We start from the raw sequence: 21,235 nt of genomic DNA, 5'->3' as shown, positions 1-21,235 counted from the left end.
CTTGGGGGGAGCTCCCCTTTAGAACACATTGCCCTTTTTAGCCAACCACCTATCCTGGAGCTTTAAACTAAGAAGAAGGAAACGGATTAAGAACAGAGAGCAAGAGAAGTAATGGGATATTGTGTGGTGTTCTGGGAAGAACAGAGAGCAGGATAAGGGTGAGGAATACAACATGGACATCTGGAAGATGAGGGAAAGCATTGGGATGGAGTAGAAAGCAACTAATGACAATAATGTAGAAGATATTCAGGGGGAGCTGGAGAGGTTTGGAGATAAAGGCATTGGCACTTACCTGTTCCCTCAGGCTGCACCGGAGCTGCACTTATATCTGCAAGGCAAATAGTAAAAAGAAGTTCCAACAGCGCAAATACAGTCCCTTATAATTATGTGGGTTTATTAAGGAACAATGATCACATTCTAACACAGGGGCCACTGTTACAACTGCAGAAATAGTGATTGCTGCTTGGTAAGAACATAAGGAACATTTGCTGTTCTGCAGTTTCTTCTCTGCAGCGGGACGGTCTGTTCCAGGGTGGAAAAATTCTTTCTATTTATGGCTTTTTATTGACAAAGGGTAACTACATAGATAATAGTTGTACTTATTTTCTTTTCAAACTAATCCAAAATGACACTTTGCACAGATTGCCCTTAAACTGGAAGGAACCAACAGGAAAGATATAGAATGATGGGAAGAAGGTAATGAGGCAGCCGTCTCATGGTGAGTGAGCAGAAGAGAGCAGGGTGATAGGATGAAATGGTGAGGAACGCTACATGGGTGGCTGGAAGATGAATTAAAGCAATCGGGTGAAGTAGACCCAAGAGACAAGCGCTACTCAAGAAAATATTACAGAAGATATTCAGGGGGAGCAAGAGAGGTTTGGAGATAAAGAAATTGCGACTTACCAGTTTCATCAGGTTTCACCAGAGCTTCACCTTCCCCTGCAAGGCAAATAATAATAAAGAGAGGAGTTTACGGTTCCTATAGTGCAACAGGGGGGTCATTCCATCCCTGTAGTTGGGAATCTGATCAGCTATTATACTGGCTTCTACTTTAAACCCAGTGGGTGAGCTTTAGCCTATAGCAGGGATCCCCAACCAGTGGCCCGGGGGCAACATGTTGCTCACCACCCCTTTTGATGTTGCTCCCAGTGGCCTCAAAGTAGGTGCCATTTTTAAATCTCTGGCTTGGAGACAAGTTTTGGAAGCCCAGAGACACAGTTTTACTTCAAGCATAGCCTCCTGCAGGCCAGCAGTCTACACGGGGCTACCAAATAGCCAATCACAGCCCTTATTGGCATCTCCAAAGAATATTTTTTCATTCTTGTGTGGCTCACCAACATTTTTTACATATGAGTGTGGCTCATGAATAAAAAAGCTTGGGGCTCCCTGGCCCATGGATAAACCCAATGTAAATGGGATTTTCTTGGAGCTCTTTGGGTTAGTTCCCAGAATCCCTGTCTCAGCAATCAAAAAACCCTCTCTGGGCTTTCAATGCTTCATAGCGGTTTTTTTCTGTCCCCCCAGGATTAGATTGGTGGGGAGGGGGCAAGCATGAAGGAGCCGGTTGGTGTGGGATCGCATAAAGGGAACACTGGTTCTTTTCTTGGGATACACAGGGCCCCCCTTACTGAGGGAAACTGATACAAAGGTAATAAAACATTTTTACTTTTAAGTCATAAGTGGTGAATCTCATTATCTTTTATAGCCCCTTTTTCCCTTTTATTTATCAAGATGACCCAAATTCAAATCTCTGTTTTAGCTGACGGCTGGCCCTAGGGAGGGAATGAAGAGTATAAAGGAAATATACAGAGAGATGTACAGACTGGGGCAATAGGGTATGGGATACAGCATGGTGGGACGCAGGACACAGATGGGAGAAGGATAATGGAGCGAAACCGAGAGGAATACAATATGGATGGCTGGAAGAGAAGACATAGCAGTAGGGAGCGCAATAGAGATTTGGCATTAAGGATACTGAAATTTACCATTTGCCTCAGGTTTGTCTGTATCTCTTTTTCCAAAGCAGGACCAGATAACGCAACCTCTACGTTGAAGAAGACTCTTAGGCTCTGCAAGCAAAATATTAAACGAGAGAGTTTGGTATGTGACACCTTATGTCTTCCCATTCTATAGGCTCCTATATTTATCTTTGCAATGAAATCAACTGCCCCATGAGATCTTCCCCTGTTGTGCCGGGTGTCAGTGTATTATCTAGAAGTTTCTTTATATAATAACTGTTACAGATACTCCCAAACCTTCCCTTCTGCCTTTGTTTTCTCCCCTGTCCTGCAGATGTGGCATTATGAATTGGATTTTAAAAGGTAAAATACATACAGAATGGATATAGTGAAGTTTGCAGAATAGAATCAAAGAATCTTCCCTATAAACCTGGGGGACTTTGGTGACTGCAATATGTAATATAAGTACTATTTCCTTCTCACTTATCAAGGTAAGGGTCTAAGAGATTAAAATAAAATATATAGAGAAATGCAAAGGCCGGAGTATTGGGGAATGCTAACTAATCATAATATTAGAAGATATTTAGGAGGAGCAAAGTGAGGTTTGGAGATAGGGACATTGGAACTTACCAGTTTCCTCAGGCTGCTCCAGAGCTTCACTTATATCTGCAGGGAAATAATAAAAAGAAGTTTCCAATAGGACAATACTATGCAAAATCAGTTCTTGGGGAGAGTTTCCCCTTTAGAACACATTGCCCTTTTTAGCCAACCACCTATCCTGGAGCTTTAAACTAAGAAAAAGCAAATGGATTAAGAACAGAGAGCAAGAGAAGTAATGGGATATTGTGTGGTGTTCTGGGAAGAACAGAGAGCAGGATAAGGGTGAGGAATACAACATGGACATCTGGAAGATGAGGGAAAGCATTGGGATGGAGTAGAAAGCAACTAATGACAATAATGTAGAAGATATTCAGGGGGAGCTGGAGAGGTTTGGAGATAAAGGCATTGGCACTTACCTGTTCCCTCAGGCTGCACCGCAGCTGCACTTATATCTGCAAGGCAAATAGTAAAAAGAAGTTCCAACAGCGCAAATACAGTCCCTTATAATTATGTGGGTTTATTAAGGAACAATGATCACATTCTAACACAGGGGCCACTGTTACAACTGCAGAAATAGTGATTGCTGCTTGGTAAGAACATAAGGAACATTTGCTGTTCTGCAGTTTCTTCTCTGCAGCGGGACGGTCTGTTCCAGGGTGGAAAATTCTTTCTATTTATGGCTTTTTATTGACAAAGGGTAACTACATAGATAATAGTTGTACTTATTTTCTTTTCAAACTAATCCAAAATGACACTTTGCACAGATTGCCCTTAAACTGGAAGGAACCAACAGGAAAGATATAGAATGATGGGAAGAAGGTAGTGAGGCAGCCGTCTCATGGTGAGTGAGCAGAAGAGAGCAGGGTGATAGGATGAAATGGTGAGGAACGCTACATGGGTGGCTGGAAGATGAATTAAAGCAACTGGGTGAAGTAGACCCAAGAGACAAGCGCTACTCAAGAAAATATTACAGAAGATATTCAGGGGGAGCAAGAGAGGTTTGGAGATAAAGAAATTGGGACTTACCAGTTTCCTCAGGTTTCACCAGAGCTTCACCTTCCCCTGCAAGGCAAATAATAATAAAGAGAGGAGTTTACGGTTCCTATAGTGCAACAGGGGGGTCATTCCATTCCTGTCTCACAAATAAATGTGGATCCCCACCCCCGGCTCTACCTAAGCTGATCAGAAAACCCAGCGCTACACTGATGAACCCCAAGAAGGGTGAAACCGGTCTGTAGTTGGGAATCTGATAACCAATTATACTGGCTTCTGCTTTAAACCCAGTGGCTGAGCTTTAGCCTATAGCAGGGATCCCCAACCAGTGGCTCGGGGGTAACGTTGCTCACCACCCCTTTTGATGTTGCTCCCTGTGGCCTCAAAGTAGGTGCCATTTTTAAATCTCTGGCTTGGAGACAAGTTTTGGAAGCCCAGAGACACAGTTTTACTTCAAGCATAGCCTCCTGCAGGCCAGCAGTCTACATGGGGCTACCAAATAGCCAATCACAGCCTTTATTGGCATCTCCAAAGAATATTTTTTCATGCTTGTGTGGCTCACCAACATTTTTTACATATGAGTGTGGCTCATGAATAAAAAAGCTTGGGGATCCCTGGCCCATGGATAAACCCAATGTAAATGGGATTTTCTTGGAGCTCTTTGGGTTAGTTCCCAGAATCCCTGTCTCAGCAACCAAAAAACCCTCTCTGGGCTTTCAATGCTTCATAGCGGTTTTTTTCTGTCCCCCCCAGGATTAGATTGGTGGGGAGGGGGCAAGCATGAAGGAGCCAGTTGGTGTGGGATCGCATAAAGGAACACTGGTTCTTTTCTTGGTGATACACAGGGCCCCCCTTACTGAGGGAAACTGATACAAAGGTAATAAAACATTTTTACTTTTAAGTCATAAGTGGTGAATCTCATTATCTTTTATAGCCCCTTTTTCCCTTTTATTTATCAAGATGGACCAAATTCAAATCTCTGTTTTAGCTGACGGCTGGCCCTAGGGAGGGAATGAAGAGTATAAAGGAAATATACAGAGAGATGTAAAGACTGGGGCAATAGGGTATGGGATACAGCATGGTGGGACGCAGGACACAGATGGGAGAAGGATAATGGAGTGAAACCGAGAGGAATACAATATGGATGGCTGGAAGAGAAGATATAGCAGTAGGGAGCGCAATAGAGATTTGGCATTAAGGATACTGAAATTTACCATTTGCCTCAGGTTTGTCTGTATCTCTTTTTCCAAAGCAGGACCAGATAACGCAACCTCTACGGTGAAGAGGACTCTTAGGCTCTGCAAGCAAATGGATTAAGAACAGAGAGCAAGAGAAGTAATGGGATATTGTGTGGTGTTCTGGGAAGAACAGAGAGCAGGATAAGGGTGAGGAATACAACATGGACATCTGGAAGATGAGGGAAAGCATTGGGATGGAGTAGAAAGCAACTAATGACAATAATGTAGAAGATATTCAGGGGGAGCAAGAGAGGTTTGGAGATAAAGGCATTGGCACTTACCTGTTCCCTCAGGCTGCACCGGAGCTGCACTTATATCTGCAAGGCAAATAGTAAAAAGAAGTTCCAACAGCGCAAATACAGTCCCTTATAATTATGTGGGTTTATTAAGGAACAATGATCACATTCTAACACAGGGGCCACTGTTACAACTGCAGAAATAGTGATTGCTGCTTGGTAAGAACATAAGGAACATTTGCTGTTTTGCAGCTGTTTTTGTGCAATAGAGATTTTGGCATTAAGGATACTGAAAATGACCATTTGCCTCAGGTACTTCCATGTGTCTTTTTCCCAGACAAGTAAAGATAATGTACATTGCGCTGAGCAGACATAGTTTCTGGCAAAAAACTCAACAATGGAACATATGCTTTATTGCAAATAGTAATCAGCAAACACAAGATGTTGAGCATATTCTTCCCACTGGGAGTGGGGACCCGATGTTGAGTGGGTCAGTTGGAACAAAACCCAACATGACTGCACGATGCGCTAGATGCAGAATCAAGAGTTTGATTGGTTGCCATAGACCACTCCCTAGGTGCCAATTTGCCCAGTGTTGATAAATAAGCCCCAGTAAGTGCTGGGCTTCAGAGTTGTGTATTTTCTATCTTGTCTTCCTAGCAACTTCCAAGGTGCCATTCTACACAATTCTAAATTGTAAAGACATAAAATGATACTGTTCTACTTATTTTGTAAGTCAATACAAATTGCCCATCGCTCTGTATAGTTACACTTTCACCCCCCCCCCCGTCCCTCAATTATTCTCCCCCATGTGTATCTCACTTACCCTGAATCAGGACGGCGGCTAGCAGAGCGAGCAGGATAATGGCTCTCATCTTGTTCTTCTCAGGGTCCCTGGGATAAAGGTCTGTCTCTCTCCCTCTCCCTTTATACCCGGCTCTCCCCTTCCCCACTCCCCTTTCATCCGTCCAACCACAACCCAAAGTCAACAATGACCAGATGAACAGGTCAGTCAAATAAATGTTCATATGCAACAATTTAGCTTCTGGCTGTCAACTTAAAGCCCTAGTGAAATTTGTATAAGGGGAAATATTTATCTAGGCCCCAGGGCTGGCTCTATCCTCTCTCTATTACTTGCATGGCCTCCCTATCATTGTCCCCATCCAGATGCCCATCAGTGACAGGCTGTTGGACCATATGGGCAAATGCCAGCGTAGGCTGTAAATAGTGCCAAGTGGCATATTATTGATAGATTATTTAGATAGAGGCGACATACTGTAGATAAAAACCACATTTGCTGCCCACCCAGAGATATTGGGTTGTGGGGACAATACTGTGTTTAAGTGGTTTTAATATCCCCTTACGGTCTCTGGTGAATAGGTGTAGGGGTCCCATATTTTTTCAAGGCAGATGTTATTGTAAACACACAAACCTATAAGGGGCCTTGTGTCCCAAGTACCATTTGTCTACAACGATACATTCTGTATGCAACAATATCCTCCATGCACAAAATGAATTCTGTTAAGTTAAACATGCATTCTGTCTCTCAAATGGATAAAATTCGTGGAACAGAACCAGTGATTTGTAACGTTACTTACAGAATGAATTATATATAATACTCAACAATTAATACTTATCAATTCTTATATAACTCTAAATTGCTAGACTTAAATGACAAAATAGATGGAATCTTCCTTTATGTTACAAGCATCTACTTTGTCATTCAAATCTAGTTAGATATAAAGTGTATTTGGCATTACATATTTTGTCCAAAATTTTTTTTTCCATACTTCTGAAGTAGCGTTACACATCACTGGTTCTGTTCCATGGATTTTATCCATTTGAGATTTGATAGAATGGCGTTTGTGATTTTATGAGATCTTTTTTGTGCACAAATGTAATTTTGTTCTCATACTTGACTAGAAATATTTATTTTGTATATTTTGACCACTGTTTATGGCCATAAATACTTATGTACCCTGAGAAAAACTCATTTTGTGTAATGGAGATATTTTTGCATTCAGGATATATTTTTGTAGACAAGACTTGGGGCCAGTAGCGCCCCCTAGAAACCCCCACCCTGCAAGCAGCAGCAGACATGGCAAAACTACATCTCTGGCACCTGTTAATTTTCTTGCCAGTGATGTAGGTTCTATCTCATTGGCAGGAAAAGGATTAATAGGATGTGGATAATCCCAATGCTTCTTTGCATCATAGCCCCACCTAATGATGTCACGGCCCCATGCCATCACAGTCCCGCCCCTTCCCCACCCTCGTGATGTTACCATCCTCCCCCCGCCTGGCGAAAAGAGCCGGCAGAGGTGGCAACCCTACTCTGATAACACACTGAAGGGTGAAAGTTCACGGCGAACTTTGTGAAGATACTGAAACCAAGTGAAGATATAATAAGAAGTTTGCTCACAGTCTATTAAGTCATAGCAACCAATCAGCAGAAGGATTCAGCAGCCCTATAAGGGTAATGATCCAGGCCTACAAAGTGGTCCGGAAAAGATCTCCATCTTGGATCTTGTTAGGCCAAGTTTTGTGTGTCAGTGGCACTGCACATGCTCTAAAGATGACTCCAAGATGGTAATGGGACCAATCTCTGGATCAACTTTGTTGATCTTGATTTCCAACCCCTTCTTGTACCTATCTAATGTATCTGCCAGTACGACTGATTCAGGGAGAGAATTCCCACAGCTTCCCAGCTCTCATTGTAATAAACCCTTTTGATAGTAATGTTGGAACCTCCTTTCTTCTAATCTCAGTAGATGCCCCTGTGCCTGCTGGATGGATCTACTGCCTATTAGACTCTGTAATGGACAGGCAGCACCTCATTTTTGGTAATAATTCATGCATGTATTTACACATCTTGGCTATTGTTTCCTTATTTTGTGTGGCAGTAACCACTGGATATTGTCTGTAGAGGTTGGTCAACTACAAAATGCAGGATAACCCAATGGATGTTCCTAGCTGCTGCTCTGGTTCTGGAGCATTTCACTTTAGTGAACCTGCAACCCAAAGGACCCAGCAAGGAATTTTTCACAATAATATTCACACGTCAGTTAAGGGACCCCAGTGACGGAGCCAGTGGTGCTACTAGAAGATAGTTACATAGTTACATAGGGTTGAATAAAGACCAGAGTCCATCAAGTTCAACCCATCCAAGTAACCCAGCACCCACAACCTATACTTACCAATCTATACACTCACATACATAAACTATATATACAACCACTAGTACTAACTGTAGGTATTAGTATCACAATAGCCTTGGATACTCTGCTTGTTCAAGAACTCATCCAGGCCCCTCTTATAGGCATTAACAGAATCTGCCATTACAGCATCACTAGGAAGGGCATTCCCCAACCTCACTGCCCTCACCGTGAGGAACCCCCTACCCAACACCCCCCGGCAGGGCATTCCCCAACCTCACTGCCCTCACCGTGAGGAACCCCCTACCCAACACCCCCCGGCAGGGCATTCCCCAACCTCACTACCCTCACCGTGAGGAACCCCCTACCCAACATCTGACCAATGTACTTCTTGTGCGTTGATCACTTTTATGGGAAAAAAAGAGTATGCCCCCATACTCAAGGTGAGGCCTTACCAGGGACCTATAAAGGGGCAAAATTATGTTCTCATCCCTTGAGTCAATGCCCTTTTTTATACAAGACAGCACTTTATTTGCTTTAGTAGCCACAGAATGACACTGCCTGGAATTAGACAACTTGTTATCTACTGGAGAAGGATCTAGGGGTTTTTGTAGATATCTTGCGTTTATTTCTGCCAAAGTGCATAACTTTGCACTTGTCCACATTGTAGATACCGGGTCCCACAGCAGAATTATTTCATGGGCCCATTTCATGGAATGAGATATTTTTCTTGAAACTGCTAATCAGTCAGGGGGCCTGGGGCCCTCAGCAGTCAGAGGCTCTGCCCTTGGACAGAACTGGTTACTTTGCTCAGAGTTTGCCTTCTGGCCGGGGCAATGTGTTTGCACTAAGGGAGTGGAATGGGATGTAGGAATTGCCCCTATTTGTGTTTACATGTGCATAATCATTGCTGTGGGGATCAGTGGAAACTCAATGTGCAGCCCTGAAGGAATATCAGTTAAGAAGATAAAGTTTTCATTGGATTTGAACTGGGAATAGGGCCTATAAATCTGAATATATCCCTGTTGCAATTCTTCTCTCCACCCTTCCCCTTATCTTCCCTGCTGTGCCCTCCTTTGCCGCCATGTTATTAGCCCATCATTGTACATGGGCATCAGCTGAGCAAACCCAAACTGGTGATCCGATCCATAAGGAGGGAAAGGGAGGGTGCAGTGGTATTACCCAAGGATCGCTGGCAATGTGAATGCTGAATTTGGGCAGCTTGTGCCCCAGTAGAGCAGGGATCCCCAACCAGTGGCCCGGGGGGCAACATGTTGCTCACCACCCCCTTTAATGTTGCTCCCAGTGGCCTCAAAGTAGGTGCCATTTTTACATTTCTGGCTTGGAGGCCTGGAAGCCCAGAGACACAGTTTTACTCTAAGCAGGGCCTCCTGCAGGCCACATGGGGCTACCAAATAGCCAATCACAGCCCTTATTTTGCATCATAATTTTTTTGGTATACTTTTTATTTTTAAATTATACTGTTTACATAGCAAATAATTCATTTAACCATTTTATTCTTGAACCAACAAATGTATTTGTAGCTGTAATATTGGTGTGTAGGCGCCATCTCAGTGCATTGTGCCTGAGTCTGAGCTTTCAGCCAGCGCTACACATTAGAACTGCTTTCAGCTAACCTATTGTTTCTCCTACTCCCATGTAACTGGAGGAGTCCCAAGTCGGACTTGGATTTCTTACTATTGAGTGCTATTCTGATACCTACTGGGAGCTGCTATCTTGCTCCCTCCCATTGTTCTGCTGATCGGCTGCTGGGGGGGGGGGGATATCACTCCAACTTGCAGCGCAGCAGTAAAGTGTGACTGAAGTTTACTTTTTACATCTGAGAGTGGCTCACAAGTAAAAGTAATAAAACAATAAAGAAAATTTGCTACGTGCTCAGAAATGAAATGCATTTTTGCATCTTATAAGCCATAGGACTGCAACCCTGCTGGGGAAATAGGCAAAGAAGCTGCTGTAGGGTTGTACACATACCGGTCCTGAATGCAAATATCCATAGCTATGCATGATAAATTCTAATGGACAACACAGGGATAAACATTGAAGCAAAGCAATTCCTGCTCAGGTCACTGAGACGCAAACCAGTTTTTCCCGTAGGCCATTCCCAGCTACAAACCCCATGAATGTCATCATTCTTAGCCATGTTATATTTCCTGTTTACTGTGATACTGTGAAATAATGCCCTTTAGAAACAACCGCCCTTTAGTTAAAAGACCCCAAACCTACCACAGGGGTTTAGTGTTAGAGCTCAGCCGGGGCAGTGTTAGTGCATAGCGGTGATCAATACCCATGTAAATGGCATAGTGGCACTGACATCAGTAGGAATCATTGCCCCCCGGAACCTCAAGCAGAAGTGCAGAACTGATCATACCACTTCCCATCAACTGCTGAGCACGGGGGGGGGGGGGTTGATAATGGTTGGGGTTTCAATATTACCTGATTTTCCCCAGGTTTTGTAATATGGTTCTGGAACAGTTTTATACGCATTTTCTATTCAATATTTGCCTGGGAGCCATTTTTGCCATTATGCATGATTCTATTCCTGCAGAAACACCCAGCGCAGCAGCATGCATAATCTTCCTGACTAGTGATGGGTGAAAATTGTCGCAAGAATAGTCGCGGGGGTCAAAGGAATAGTTGCTTGTCAAAAGAATAGCCGCGTGTCAAAAGAATAGCCGCGCGTCAAAAGAATAGCCGCGCGTCAAAAGAATAGTCGCGGGCGTCAAAAGAATAGTCGCAGGCATCAAAAGAATAGTCGCGTGTGAAAAGAATAGTCGTGCGTCAAAAGAATAGTCGTGCGTCAAAAGAATAGCCGCGGGCGTCAAAGAATAGTCGCGGGTCAAAAGAATAGTCGCGGGCGACAAAACAATGTCGTGGGCATCAAAACAATAGTCGTTGTCAAAAGAATAGTCGCGGGCCCCGTCCAAAAGAATAGTCGCGGGCGTCAAAGAATAGTCACGGGCGACAAAAGAATAGTCGCGGGCGACAAAAGATAGTCGAGGGGCGTCAAAGATAGTCGCGGGGGAGAAAAGAATAGCTGCGCGTCAAAAAAATAGTCGCGGGCGACAAAAGAATAGTCGCGGGCCACAAAAGAATAGTCGCGGGCGTCAAAAGAATAGCCCGCGCGTCAAAAGAATAGTCGCGCGTCAAAAGAATGTCGCGCGTCAAATAAGAATAGTCGCGGCGTCAAAAGAATAGTCGCGGCGTCAAAAGAATAGTCGCGGGCGTCAAAAGAATAGCCGCGCGTCAAAAGAATAGTCGCGGGCGTCAAAAGAATAGTCGCGTGTGAAAAGAATAGTCGCGCGTCAAAAGAATAGTCGCCCGTCAAAAGAATAGCCGCGGGCGTCAAAAGAATAGCCGCGTGTCAAAAGAATAGCCTCGTGTCAAAAGAATAGCCGCGCATCAAAAGAATGGCCGCGCGTCAAAAGAATAGCCGGGCGTCAAAAGAATAGTCGCGGGCGTCAAAAGAATAGTCGCAGGCATCAAAAGAATAGTCGCGTGTGAAAAGAATAGTCGTGCGTCAAAAGAATAGTCGTGCCTCAAAGAATAGCCGCGGGCGTCAAAAGAATAGTCGCGGGTCAAAAGAATAGTCGCGGGCGACAAAAAGAATAGTCGCGGGCGACAAAAGAATAGTCGCGGGCGACAAAAGAATAGTCGTGGGCATCAAAAGAATAGTCGCGTGTCAAAAGAATAGTCGCGGGCGTCAAAAGAATAGTCGCGGGCGTCAAAAGAATAGTCGCGGGAGTCAAAAGAATAGTCACGGGCGACAAAAGAATAGTCGCAAGAATAGTCGCGGGGGTCAAAGGAATAGTTGCTTGTCAAAAGAATAGCCGCGTGTCAAAAGAATAGCCGCGCGTCAAAAGAATAGCCGCGCGTCAAAAGAATAGTCGCGGGCGTCAAAAGAATAGTCGCAGGCATCAAAAGAATAGTCGCGTGTGAAAAGAATAGTCGTGCGTCAAAAGAATAGTCGTGCGTCAAAAGAATAGCCGCGGGCGTCAAAAGAATAGTCGCGGGTCAAAAGAATAGTCGCGGGCGACAAAACAATAGTCGTGGGCATCAAAACAATAGTCGTGTGTCAAAAGAATAGTCGCGGGCGTCAAAAGAATAGTCGCGGGCGTCAAAAGAATAGTCACGGGCGACAAAAGAATAGTCGCGGGCGACAAAGAATAGTCGAGGGCGTCAAAAGAATAGTCGCGGGGGAGAAAAGAATAGCTGCGCGTCAAAAAAATAGTCGCGGGCGACAAAAGAATAGTCGCGGGCCACAAAAGAATAGTCGCGGGCGTCAAAAGAATAGCCGCGCGTCAAAAGAATAGTCGCGCGTCAAAAGAATAGTCGCGGCGTCAAAAGAATAGTCGCGGCGTCAAAAGAATAGTCGCGGCCGTCAAAAGAATAGTCGCGGGCGTCAAAAAGAATAGCCGCGCGTCAAAAGAATAGTCGCGGGCGTCAAAAGAATAGTCGCGTGTGAAAGGAATAGTCGCGCGTCAAAAGAATAGTCGCCCGTCAAAAGAATAGCCGCGGGCGTCAAAAGAATAGCCGCGTGTCAAAAGAATAGCCTCGTGTCAAAAGAATAGCCGCGCATCAAAAAGAAATGGCCGCGCGTCAAAAGAATAGCCGGGCGTCAAAAAGAATAGTCGCGGGCGTCAAAAAATAGTCGCAGGCATCAAAAGAATAGTCGCGTGTGAAAAGAATAGTCGTGCGTCAAAAGAATAGTCGTGCCTCAAAAGAATAGCCGCGGGCGTCAAAAGAAATAGTCGCGGGTCAAAAGAATAGTCGCGGGCGACAAAGAATAGTCGCGGAGGGCGACAAAAAGAATAGTCGCGGGCGACAAAAGAATAGTCGTGGGCATCAAAAGAATAGTCGCGTGTCAAAAGAATAGTCGCGGGCGTCAAAAAAATAGTCGCGGGCGTCAAAAGAATAGTCGCCGGGAGTCAAAAGAATAGTCACGGGCGACAAAGAAATAGTCGCGGGCGACAAAAGAATAGTCGAGGGCGTCAAAAGAATAGTCGCGGGCGACAAAAGAATAGCCGCGCGTTTAAAAAAATAGTCGCGGGCGACAAAGAATAGTCGCGGGCCACAAAAGAATAGTCGCAGGCCACAAAAGAATAGTCGCGGGCCACAAAAGAATAGTCGCGGGCCACAAAAGAATAGTCGCGGGCCACAAAAAGAATAGTCGTGGGTCAAAGAATAGTCCGGCCGTCAAAGAATAGTTGCGGACGTCAAAAGAATAGTCGCGGGCGTCAAAAGAATAGCCTGCGCGTCAAAAAGAATAGTCACGGGCGTCAAAAGATAGTCGCGCGTGTGAAAAGAATAGTAGCGCGTCAAAAGAATAGTCAAAAGAAATAGCCGCGGGCGTCAAAAGAATAGTCGCGGGTCAAAAGAATAGTCGCGGGCGACAAAAGAATAGTCATGAGCGTAAAAGAAAAATAGCCGCCTCATCAAAAGAATAGCTGCGGGCGACAAAAAGAATAGTCGTGGGCATCAAAAGAATAGTGGCGTGTGAAAAGAATATCGCGCGTCAAAAGAGTAGTCGCGCGTCAAAAGAATAGCCGCAGGCGACAAAAGAATAGTCGTGGCATCAAAAGAATAGTCGTGTGTCAAAAGAATAGTTGCGGGCGACAAAAGAATAGTCGCGGGCGTCAAAAGAATAGTCGCGGGCGTCAAAAGAAAGTCGCGGGCGTCAAAAGAATAGTCGCGGGCGTCAAAAGAATAGTCGCGGGCGTCAAAAGAATAGTCGCGGGCGACAAAAGAATAGTCGCGGGCGTCAAAAGAATAGTCGGGGGTGACAAAAGAATAGTCATGAGCGTAAAAAAATAGCCGCTCGTCAAAAGAATAGCCGCGGCGACAAAAAAGAATAAAGTTGCGGCGGCAAAAGAATAGTCGCAGACGACAAAAGGAATAGCCGTGCGTCAAAGGAATAGTCGCAGGCATCAAAAGAATAGTCACAGGGGTCAAAAAGAATAGTTGCGCGTCAAAAGAATAGTCGCGGGCGACAAAAGAATAGTCGCGGGGGTCAAAAGAATAGTCGCGGGCAACAAAAGAATAGTCGTGGGCGTCAAAAGAATAGTCACGCGACAATTTTTTTCTGTGCAAACATTTTCGCTGTTTTCGCAAATCTCTTTGAAAGATTCTCAATTTTTCGGCAAAGCGACACGGTACAGATTCCCTCATCACTATTCCTGAACTATTGTTATCTCCATCATAGGACCCAGGTCCTCCTACTATTTCCCCTCAGGTTGTTATTCTCACATCTACCACTAGGCGGATGCACATCAGCAGTGCACATAAGCTAATGTTGATCCCTTGGATGGCTGAACCTTCTCCAGCCTTTAGGTAAGCCTCATTTTGAGGCTTAAGTGGATAAGCGGAGGTGTCTGTCAGTGTTGGGAAGAATAATACAAATAGGGAACGGGGTTGGGCTTTTGGGGAATATACAGGGCACCGCGCCGATGAGGTTAACAAACCGCTTTATTGCCATTTATCACCTGGTGAGTACAATGTGGATGGCACAAGTGGGAGAAGTCCACCAACAGACTGAAGTGGGTTAGTTGGGAGGGTAGAAGGTTTTGAGGTGCAGTAGAGGCTTGGAGTTGAGCATATTGAAACTTACCACTTGCCATAGGGCTAGTTTCTACCTTACAAGGGGGCGGAGACAGCTACGGTGTGCAAGGACTTACCTCCTGCAAGCAAGAATACTGAGAGGGTTTAGTATCTATATTCCCATTCTGCATGTCCTAAGGGCTACAGTGCATTGTTGGGGAAAATGGGCAAGATCGGGGCAGGTATTAGCATGATAGACTGTAATGTTACAGGCAAGGACTTCAGGTGACTGATCCTTCTGTTGCTATAGGCTCCACACCGCGGCAATGCCCAAAATCAACCAAAATGAGAATTTTATTATGAATTTGAACTTTTTGTTACAATATAATATCAATAATATATACTAGTTACAATGAATATTTAAATTTAGCAATAATATTATGCACTTCTACCCTGCCATAAACATCTCCCACAATGCACTGCAGTCATCCAAATGATAAAGGGGACATTTTTTAACCCAGGGGAAACCATTAAAAGAGATATATTTTTCAGAAAAAGGACAATACTATGCAAAATCAGTTCTTGGGGGAGCTCCCCTTTAGAACACATTGCCCTTTTTAGCCAACCACCTATCCTGGAGCTTTAAACTAAGAAGAAGGAAACGGATTAAGAACAGAGAGCAAGAGAAGTAATGGGATATTGTGTGGTGTTCTGGGAAGAACAGAGAGCAGATAAGGGTGAGGAATACAACATGGACATCTGGAAGATGAGGGAAAGCATTGGGATGGAGTAGAAAGCAACTAATGACAATAATGTAGAAGATATTCAGGGGGAGCTGGAGAGGTTTGGAGATAAAGGCATTGGCACTTACCTGTTCCCTCAGGCTGCACCGGAGCTGCACTTATATCTGCAAGGCAAATAGTAAAAAGAAGTTCCAACAGCGCAAATACAGTCCCTTATAATTATGTGGGTTTATTAAGGAACAATGATCACATTCTAACACAGGGGCCACTGTTACAACTGCAGAAATAGTGATTGCTGCTTGGTAAGAACATAAGGAACATTTGCTGTTCTGCAGTTTCTTCTCTGCAGCGGGACGGTCTGTTCCAGGGTGGAAAAATTCTTTCTATTTATGGCTTTTTATTGACAAAGGGTAACTACATAGATAATAGTTGTACTTATTTTCTTTCAAACTAATCCAAAATGACACTTTGCACAGATTGCCCTTAAACTGGAAGGAACCAACAGGAAAGATATAGAATGATGGGAAGAAGGTAGTGAGGCAGCCGTCTCATGGTGAGTGAGCAGAAGAGAGCAGGGTGATAGGATGAAATGGTGAGGAACGCTACATGGGTGGCTGGAAGATGAATTAAAGCAATCGGGTGAAGTAGACCCAAGAGACAAGCGCTACTCAAGAAAATATTACAGAAGATATTCAGGGGGAGCAAGAGAGGTTTGGAGATAAAGAAATTGCGACTTACCAGTTTCATCAGGTTTCACCAGAGCTTCACCTTCCACTGCAAGGCAAATAATAATAAAGAGAGGAATTTACGGTTCCTATAGTGCAACAGGGGGGTCATTCCATCCCTGTAGTTGGAATCTGATCAGCTATTATACTGGCTTCTACTTTAAACCCAGTGGGTGAGCTTTAGCCTATAGCAGGGATCCCCAACCAGTGGCCGGGCAACATGTTGCTCACCACCCCTTTTGATGTTGCTCCCAGTGGCCTCAAAGTAGGTGCCATTTTTAAATCTCTGGCTTGGAGACAAGTTTTGGAGCCCAGAGACACAGTTTTACTTCAAGCATAGCCTCCTGCAGGCCAGCAGTCTACATGGGGTAACAAATAGCCAATCACAGCCTTATTGGCATCTCCAAAGAATATTTTTTCATGCTTGTGTGGCTCACCAACATTTTTTACATATGAGTGTGGCTCATGAATAAAAAAGCTTGGGGCTCCCTGGCCCATGGATAAACCCAATGTAAATGGGATTTTCTTGGAGCTCTTTGGGTTAGTTCCCAGAATCCCTTTCTCAGCAATCAAAAACCCTCTCTGGGCTTTCAATGCTTCATAGCGGTTTTTTCTGTCCCCCCAGGATTAGATTGGTGGGGAGGGGCAAGCATGAAGGAGCCGGTTGGTGTGGGATCGCATAAAGGGAACACTGGTTCTTTTCTTGGGATACCACAGGGCCCCCCTTACTGAGGGAAACTGATACAAAGGTAATAAAACATTTTTACTTTTAAGTCATAAGTGGTGAATCTCATTATCTTTTATAGCCCCTTTTTCCCTTTTATTTATCAAGATGACCCAAATTCAAATCTCTGTTTTAGCTGACGGCTGCCCTAGGGAGGGAATGAAGAGTATAAAGGAAATATACAGAGAGATGTACAGACTGGAGCAATAGGGTATGGGATACAGCATGGTGGGACGCAGGGCACAGATGGGAGAAGGATAATGGAGCGAAACCGAGAGGAATACAATATGGATGGCTGGAAGAGAAACATAGCAGTAGGGAGCGCAATAGAGATTTGGCATTAAGGATACTGAATTTTACCATTTGCCTCAGGTTTGTCTGTATCTCTTTTTCCAAAGCAGGACCAGATAACGCAACCTCTACGTTGAAGAAGACTCTTAGGCTCTGCAAGCAAATATTAAACGAGAGAGTTTGGTATGTGACACCTTATATCTTCCCATTCTATAGGCTCCTATATTTATCTTTGCAATGAAATCAACGGCCCCATGAGATCTTCCCCTGTTGTGCCGGGTGTCAGTGTATTATCTAGAAGTTTCTTTATATAATAACTGTTACAGATACTCCCAAACCTTCCCTTCTGCCTTTGTTTTCTCCCCTGTCCTGCAGATGTGGCATTATGAATTGGATTTTAAAAGGTAAAATACATACAGAATGGATATAGTGAAGTTTGCAGAATAGAATCAAAGAATCTTCCCTATAAACCTGGGGGACTTTTGGTGACTGCAATATGTAATATAAGTACTATTTCCTTCTCACTATCAAGGTAAGGGTCTAAGAGATTAAAATAAAATATATAGAGAAATGCAAAGGCCGGAGTATTGGGGAATGCTAACTAATCATAATATTAGAAGATATTTAGGAGGAGCAAAGTGAGGTTTGGAGATAGGGACATTGGAACTTACCAGTTTCCTCAGGCTGCTCCAGAGCTTCACTTATATCTGCAGGGAAATAATAAAAAGACGTTTCCAATAGCTCAATACTGTGCAAAATCAGTTCTTGGGGGGAGCTCCCCTTTAGAACACATTGCCCTTTTTAGCCAACCACCTATCCTGGAGCTTTAAACTAAGAAAAAGCAAATGGATTAAGAACAGAGAGCAAGAGAAGTAATGGGATATTGTGTGGTGTTCTGGGAAGAACAGAGAGCAGGATAAGGGTGAGGAATACAACATGGACATCTGGAAGATGAGGGAAAGCATTGGGATGGAGTAGAAAGCAACTAATGACAATAATGTAGAAGATATTCAGGGGGAGCTGGAGAGGTTTGGAGATAAAGGCATTGGCACTTACCTGTTCCCTCAGGCTGCACCGGAGCTGCACTTATATCTGCAAGGCAAATAGTAAAAAGAAGTTCCAACAGCGCAAATACAGTCCCTTATAATTATGTGGGTTTATTAAGGAACAATGATCACATTCTAACACAGGGGCCACTGTTACAACTGCAGAAATAGTGATTGCTGCTTGGTAAGAACATAAGGAACATTTGCTGTTCTGCAGTTTCTTCTCTGCAGCGGGACGGTCTGTTCCAGGGTGGAAAAATTCTTTCTATTTATGGCTTTTTATTGACAAAGGGTAACTACATAGATAATAGTTGTACTTATTTTCTTTTCAAACTAATCCAAAATGACACTTTGCACAGATTGCCCTTAAACTGGAAGGAACCAACAGGAAAGATATAGAATGATGGGAAGAAGGTAGTGAGGCAGCCGTCTCATGGTGAGTGAGCAGAAGAGAGCAGGGTGATAGGATGAAATGGTGAGGAACGCTACATGGGTGGCTGGAAGATGAATTAAAGCAACTGGGTGAAGTAGACCCAAGAGACAAGCGCTACTCAAGAAAATATTACAGAAGATATTCAGGGGAGCAAGAGAGGTTTGGAGATAAAGAAATTGCGACTTACCAGTTTCCTCAGGTTTCACCAGAGCTTCACCTTCCCCTGCAAGGCAAATAATAATAAGAGAGGAGTTTACGGTTCTTATAGTGCAACAGGGGGGTCATTCCATTCCTGTCTCACAAATAAATGTGGATCCCCACCCCCAGCTCTACCTAAGCTGATCAGAAAACCCAGCGCTACACTGATGAACCCCAAGAAGGGTGAAACCGGTCTGTAGTTGGGAATCTGATAACCAATTATACTGGCTTCTGCTTTAAACCCAGTGGCTGAGCTTTAGCCTATAGCAGTGATCCCCAACCAGTGGCTCGGGGGGCAACATGTTGCTCTCCTCCCCCTTTGATGTTGCTCCCAGTGGCCTCAAAGTAGGTGCCATTTTTAAATCTCTGGCTTAGAGGCAGATTTTGGAAGCCCAGAGACACAGTTTTACTTCAAGCAGAGCCTCCCGCAGGCCAACAGTCTACATGGGGCTACCAAATAGCCAATCACAGCCCTTATTGGCATCTCCAAAGAATATTTTTTCATGTTTGTGTGGCTCCCCAACATTTTTTACATATGAGTGTGGCTCATGAATAAAAAAGTTTTGGGGATCCCTGGCCCATGGATAAACCCAATGTAAATGGGATTTTCTTGGAGCTTTTTGGGATTAGTTCCCAGAATTCCTGTCTCAGCAATCAAAAAACCCTCTCTGGGCTTTCAATGCTTTATAGTGTTTTTTTCTGTCCCCCCAGGATAAGATTGGTGGGGAGGGGGCAAGCATGAAGGAGCCGGTTGGTGTGGGATCGCATAAAGGGAACACTGGTTCTTTTCTTGGTGATACACAGGGCCCCCCTTACTGAGGGAAACTGATACAAAGGTAATAAAACATTTTTTACTTTTAAGTCATAAGTGGTGAATCTCATTATCTTTTATAGCCCCTTTTTCCCTTTTATTTATCAAGATGACCCAAATTCAAATCTCTGTTTTAGCTGGCGGCTGGCCCTAGGGAAGGAACGAAGAGTATAAAGGAAATATACAGAGACATGTAAAGACTGGAGCAATAGGGTATGGGATACAGCATGGTGGGACGCAGGGCACAGATGGGAGAAGGATAATGGAGCGAAACCGACAGGAATACAATATGGATGGCTGGAAGAGAAGATATAGCAGTAGGGAGCACAATAGAGATTTGGCATTAAGGATATAGAAATTTACCATTTGCTTCAGGTTTGTCTGTATCTCTTTATCCAGGACAGAACATGAAAAAGCAATAAGCTCTACGGTGAAGAAGACTCTTACGCTCTCCAAGCAAAATATTAAACGAGAGAGTTTGGTATGTGACACCTTATGTCTTCCCATTCTATAGGCTCCTATATTTATCTTTGCAATGAAATCAACTGCCCCATGAGATCTTCCCCTGTTGTGCCGGGTGTCAGTGTATTATCTAGAAGTTTCTTTATATAATAACTGTTACAGATACTCCCAAACCTTCCCTTCTGCCTTTGTTTTCTCCCCTGTCCTGCAGATGTGGCATTATGAATTGGATTTTAAAAGGTAAAATACATACAGAATGGATATAGTGAGGTTTGCAGAATAGAATCAAAGAATCTTCCCTATAAACCTGGGGGACTTTGGTGACTGCAATATGTAATATAAGTACTATTTCCTTCTCACTTATCAAGGTAAGGGTCTAAGAGATTAAAATAAAATATATAGAGAAATGCAAAGGCCGGAGTATTGGGGAATGCTAACTAATCATAATATTAGAAGATATTTAGGAGGAGCAAAGTGAGGTTTGGAGATAGGGACATTGGAACTTACCAGTTTCCTCAGGCTGCTCCAGAGCTTCACTTATATCTGCAGGGAAATAATAAAAAGAAGTTTCCAATAGGACAATACTATGCAAAATCAGTTCTTGGGGAGAGTTTCCCCTTTAGAACACATTGCCCTTTTTAGCCAACCACCTATCCTGGAGCTTTAAACTAAGAAAAAGCAAATGGATTAAGAACAGAGAGCAAGAGAAGTAATGGGATATTGTGTGGTGTTCTGGGAAGAACAGAGAGCAGGATAAGGGTGAGGAATACAACATGGACATCTGGAAGATGAGGGAAAGCATTGGGATGGAGTAGAAAGCAACTAATGACAATAATGTAGAAGATATTCAGGGGGAGCTGGAGAGGTTTGGAGATAAAGGCATTGGCACTTACCTGTTCCCTCAGGCTGCACCGCAGCTGCACTTATATCTGCAAGGCAAATAGTAAAAAGAAGTTCCAACAGCGCAAATACAGTCCCTTATAATTATGTGGGTTTATTAAGGAACAATGATCACATTCTAACACAGGGCCACTGTTACAACTGCAGAAATAGTGATTGCTGCTTGG

General features: G+C 43.9%; 1 protein-coding gene across 50 annotated transcripts in view; it reads right to left on the bottom strand.

Annotated features, from left to right (window-relative positions):
• Nucleotides 1-21,235, bottom strand: part of LOC100488700 (putative protein FAM47C) — a 92,213-nt gene that overhangs the window by 51,921 nt on the left and 19,057 nt on the right. For 28 of the 50 annotated variants that reach the window (XM_031893170.1, XM_031893169.1, XM_031893172.1 and 25 more), the window contains 16 exons: nt 21,062-21,097; nt 20,676-20,711; nt 18,885-18,920; nt 18,275-18,310; nt 17,890-17,925; nt 17,288-17,371; nt 16,217-16,252; nt 15,607-15,642; nt 5,071-5,106; nt 4,766-4,849; nt 3,585-3,620; nt 2,975-3,010; nt 2,589-2,624; nt 1,986-2,069; nt 904-939; nt 293-328 (listed from right to left, as the gene is read on the bottom strand). In XM_031893170.1, coding sequence (XP_031749030.1) covers nt 293-328; nt 904-939; nt 1,986-2,069; nt 2,589-2,624; nt 2,975-3,010; nt 3,585-3,620; nt 4,766-4,849; nt 5,071-5,106; nt 15,607-15,642; nt 16,217-16,252; nt 17,288-17,371; nt 17,890-17,925; nt 18,275-18,310; nt 18,885-18,920; nt 20,676-20,711; nt 21,062-21,097 — 720 coding nt within the window. The remainder of the gene's footprint in view (nt 1-292; nt 329-903; nt 940-1,985; nt 2,070-2,588; nt 2,625-2,974; nt 3,011-3,584; nt 3,621-4,765; nt 4,850-5,070; nt 5,107-15,606; nt 15,643-16,216; nt 16,253-17,287; nt 17,372-17,889; nt 17,926-18,274; nt 18,311-18,884; nt 18,921-20,675; nt 20,712-21,061; nt 21,098-21,235) is intronic. The other 22 variants (XM_031893183.1, XM_031893177.1, XM_031893201.1 and 19 more) reach the window with 19 other exon arrangements.

The sequence above is a fragment of the Xenopus tropicalis genome, chromosome 9, assembly GCF_000004195.4.
Source record: "Xenopus tropicalis strain Nigerian chromosome 9, UCB_Xtro_10.0, whole genome shotgun sequence".
NCBI lineage: Eukaryota > Metazoa > Chordata > Amphibia > Anura > Pipidae > Xenopus > Xenopus tropicalis.
The sequence above is the reverse complement of the archived record's forward strand: the minus strand, read 5'-3'. Positions and strand labels throughout refer to the sequence as shown.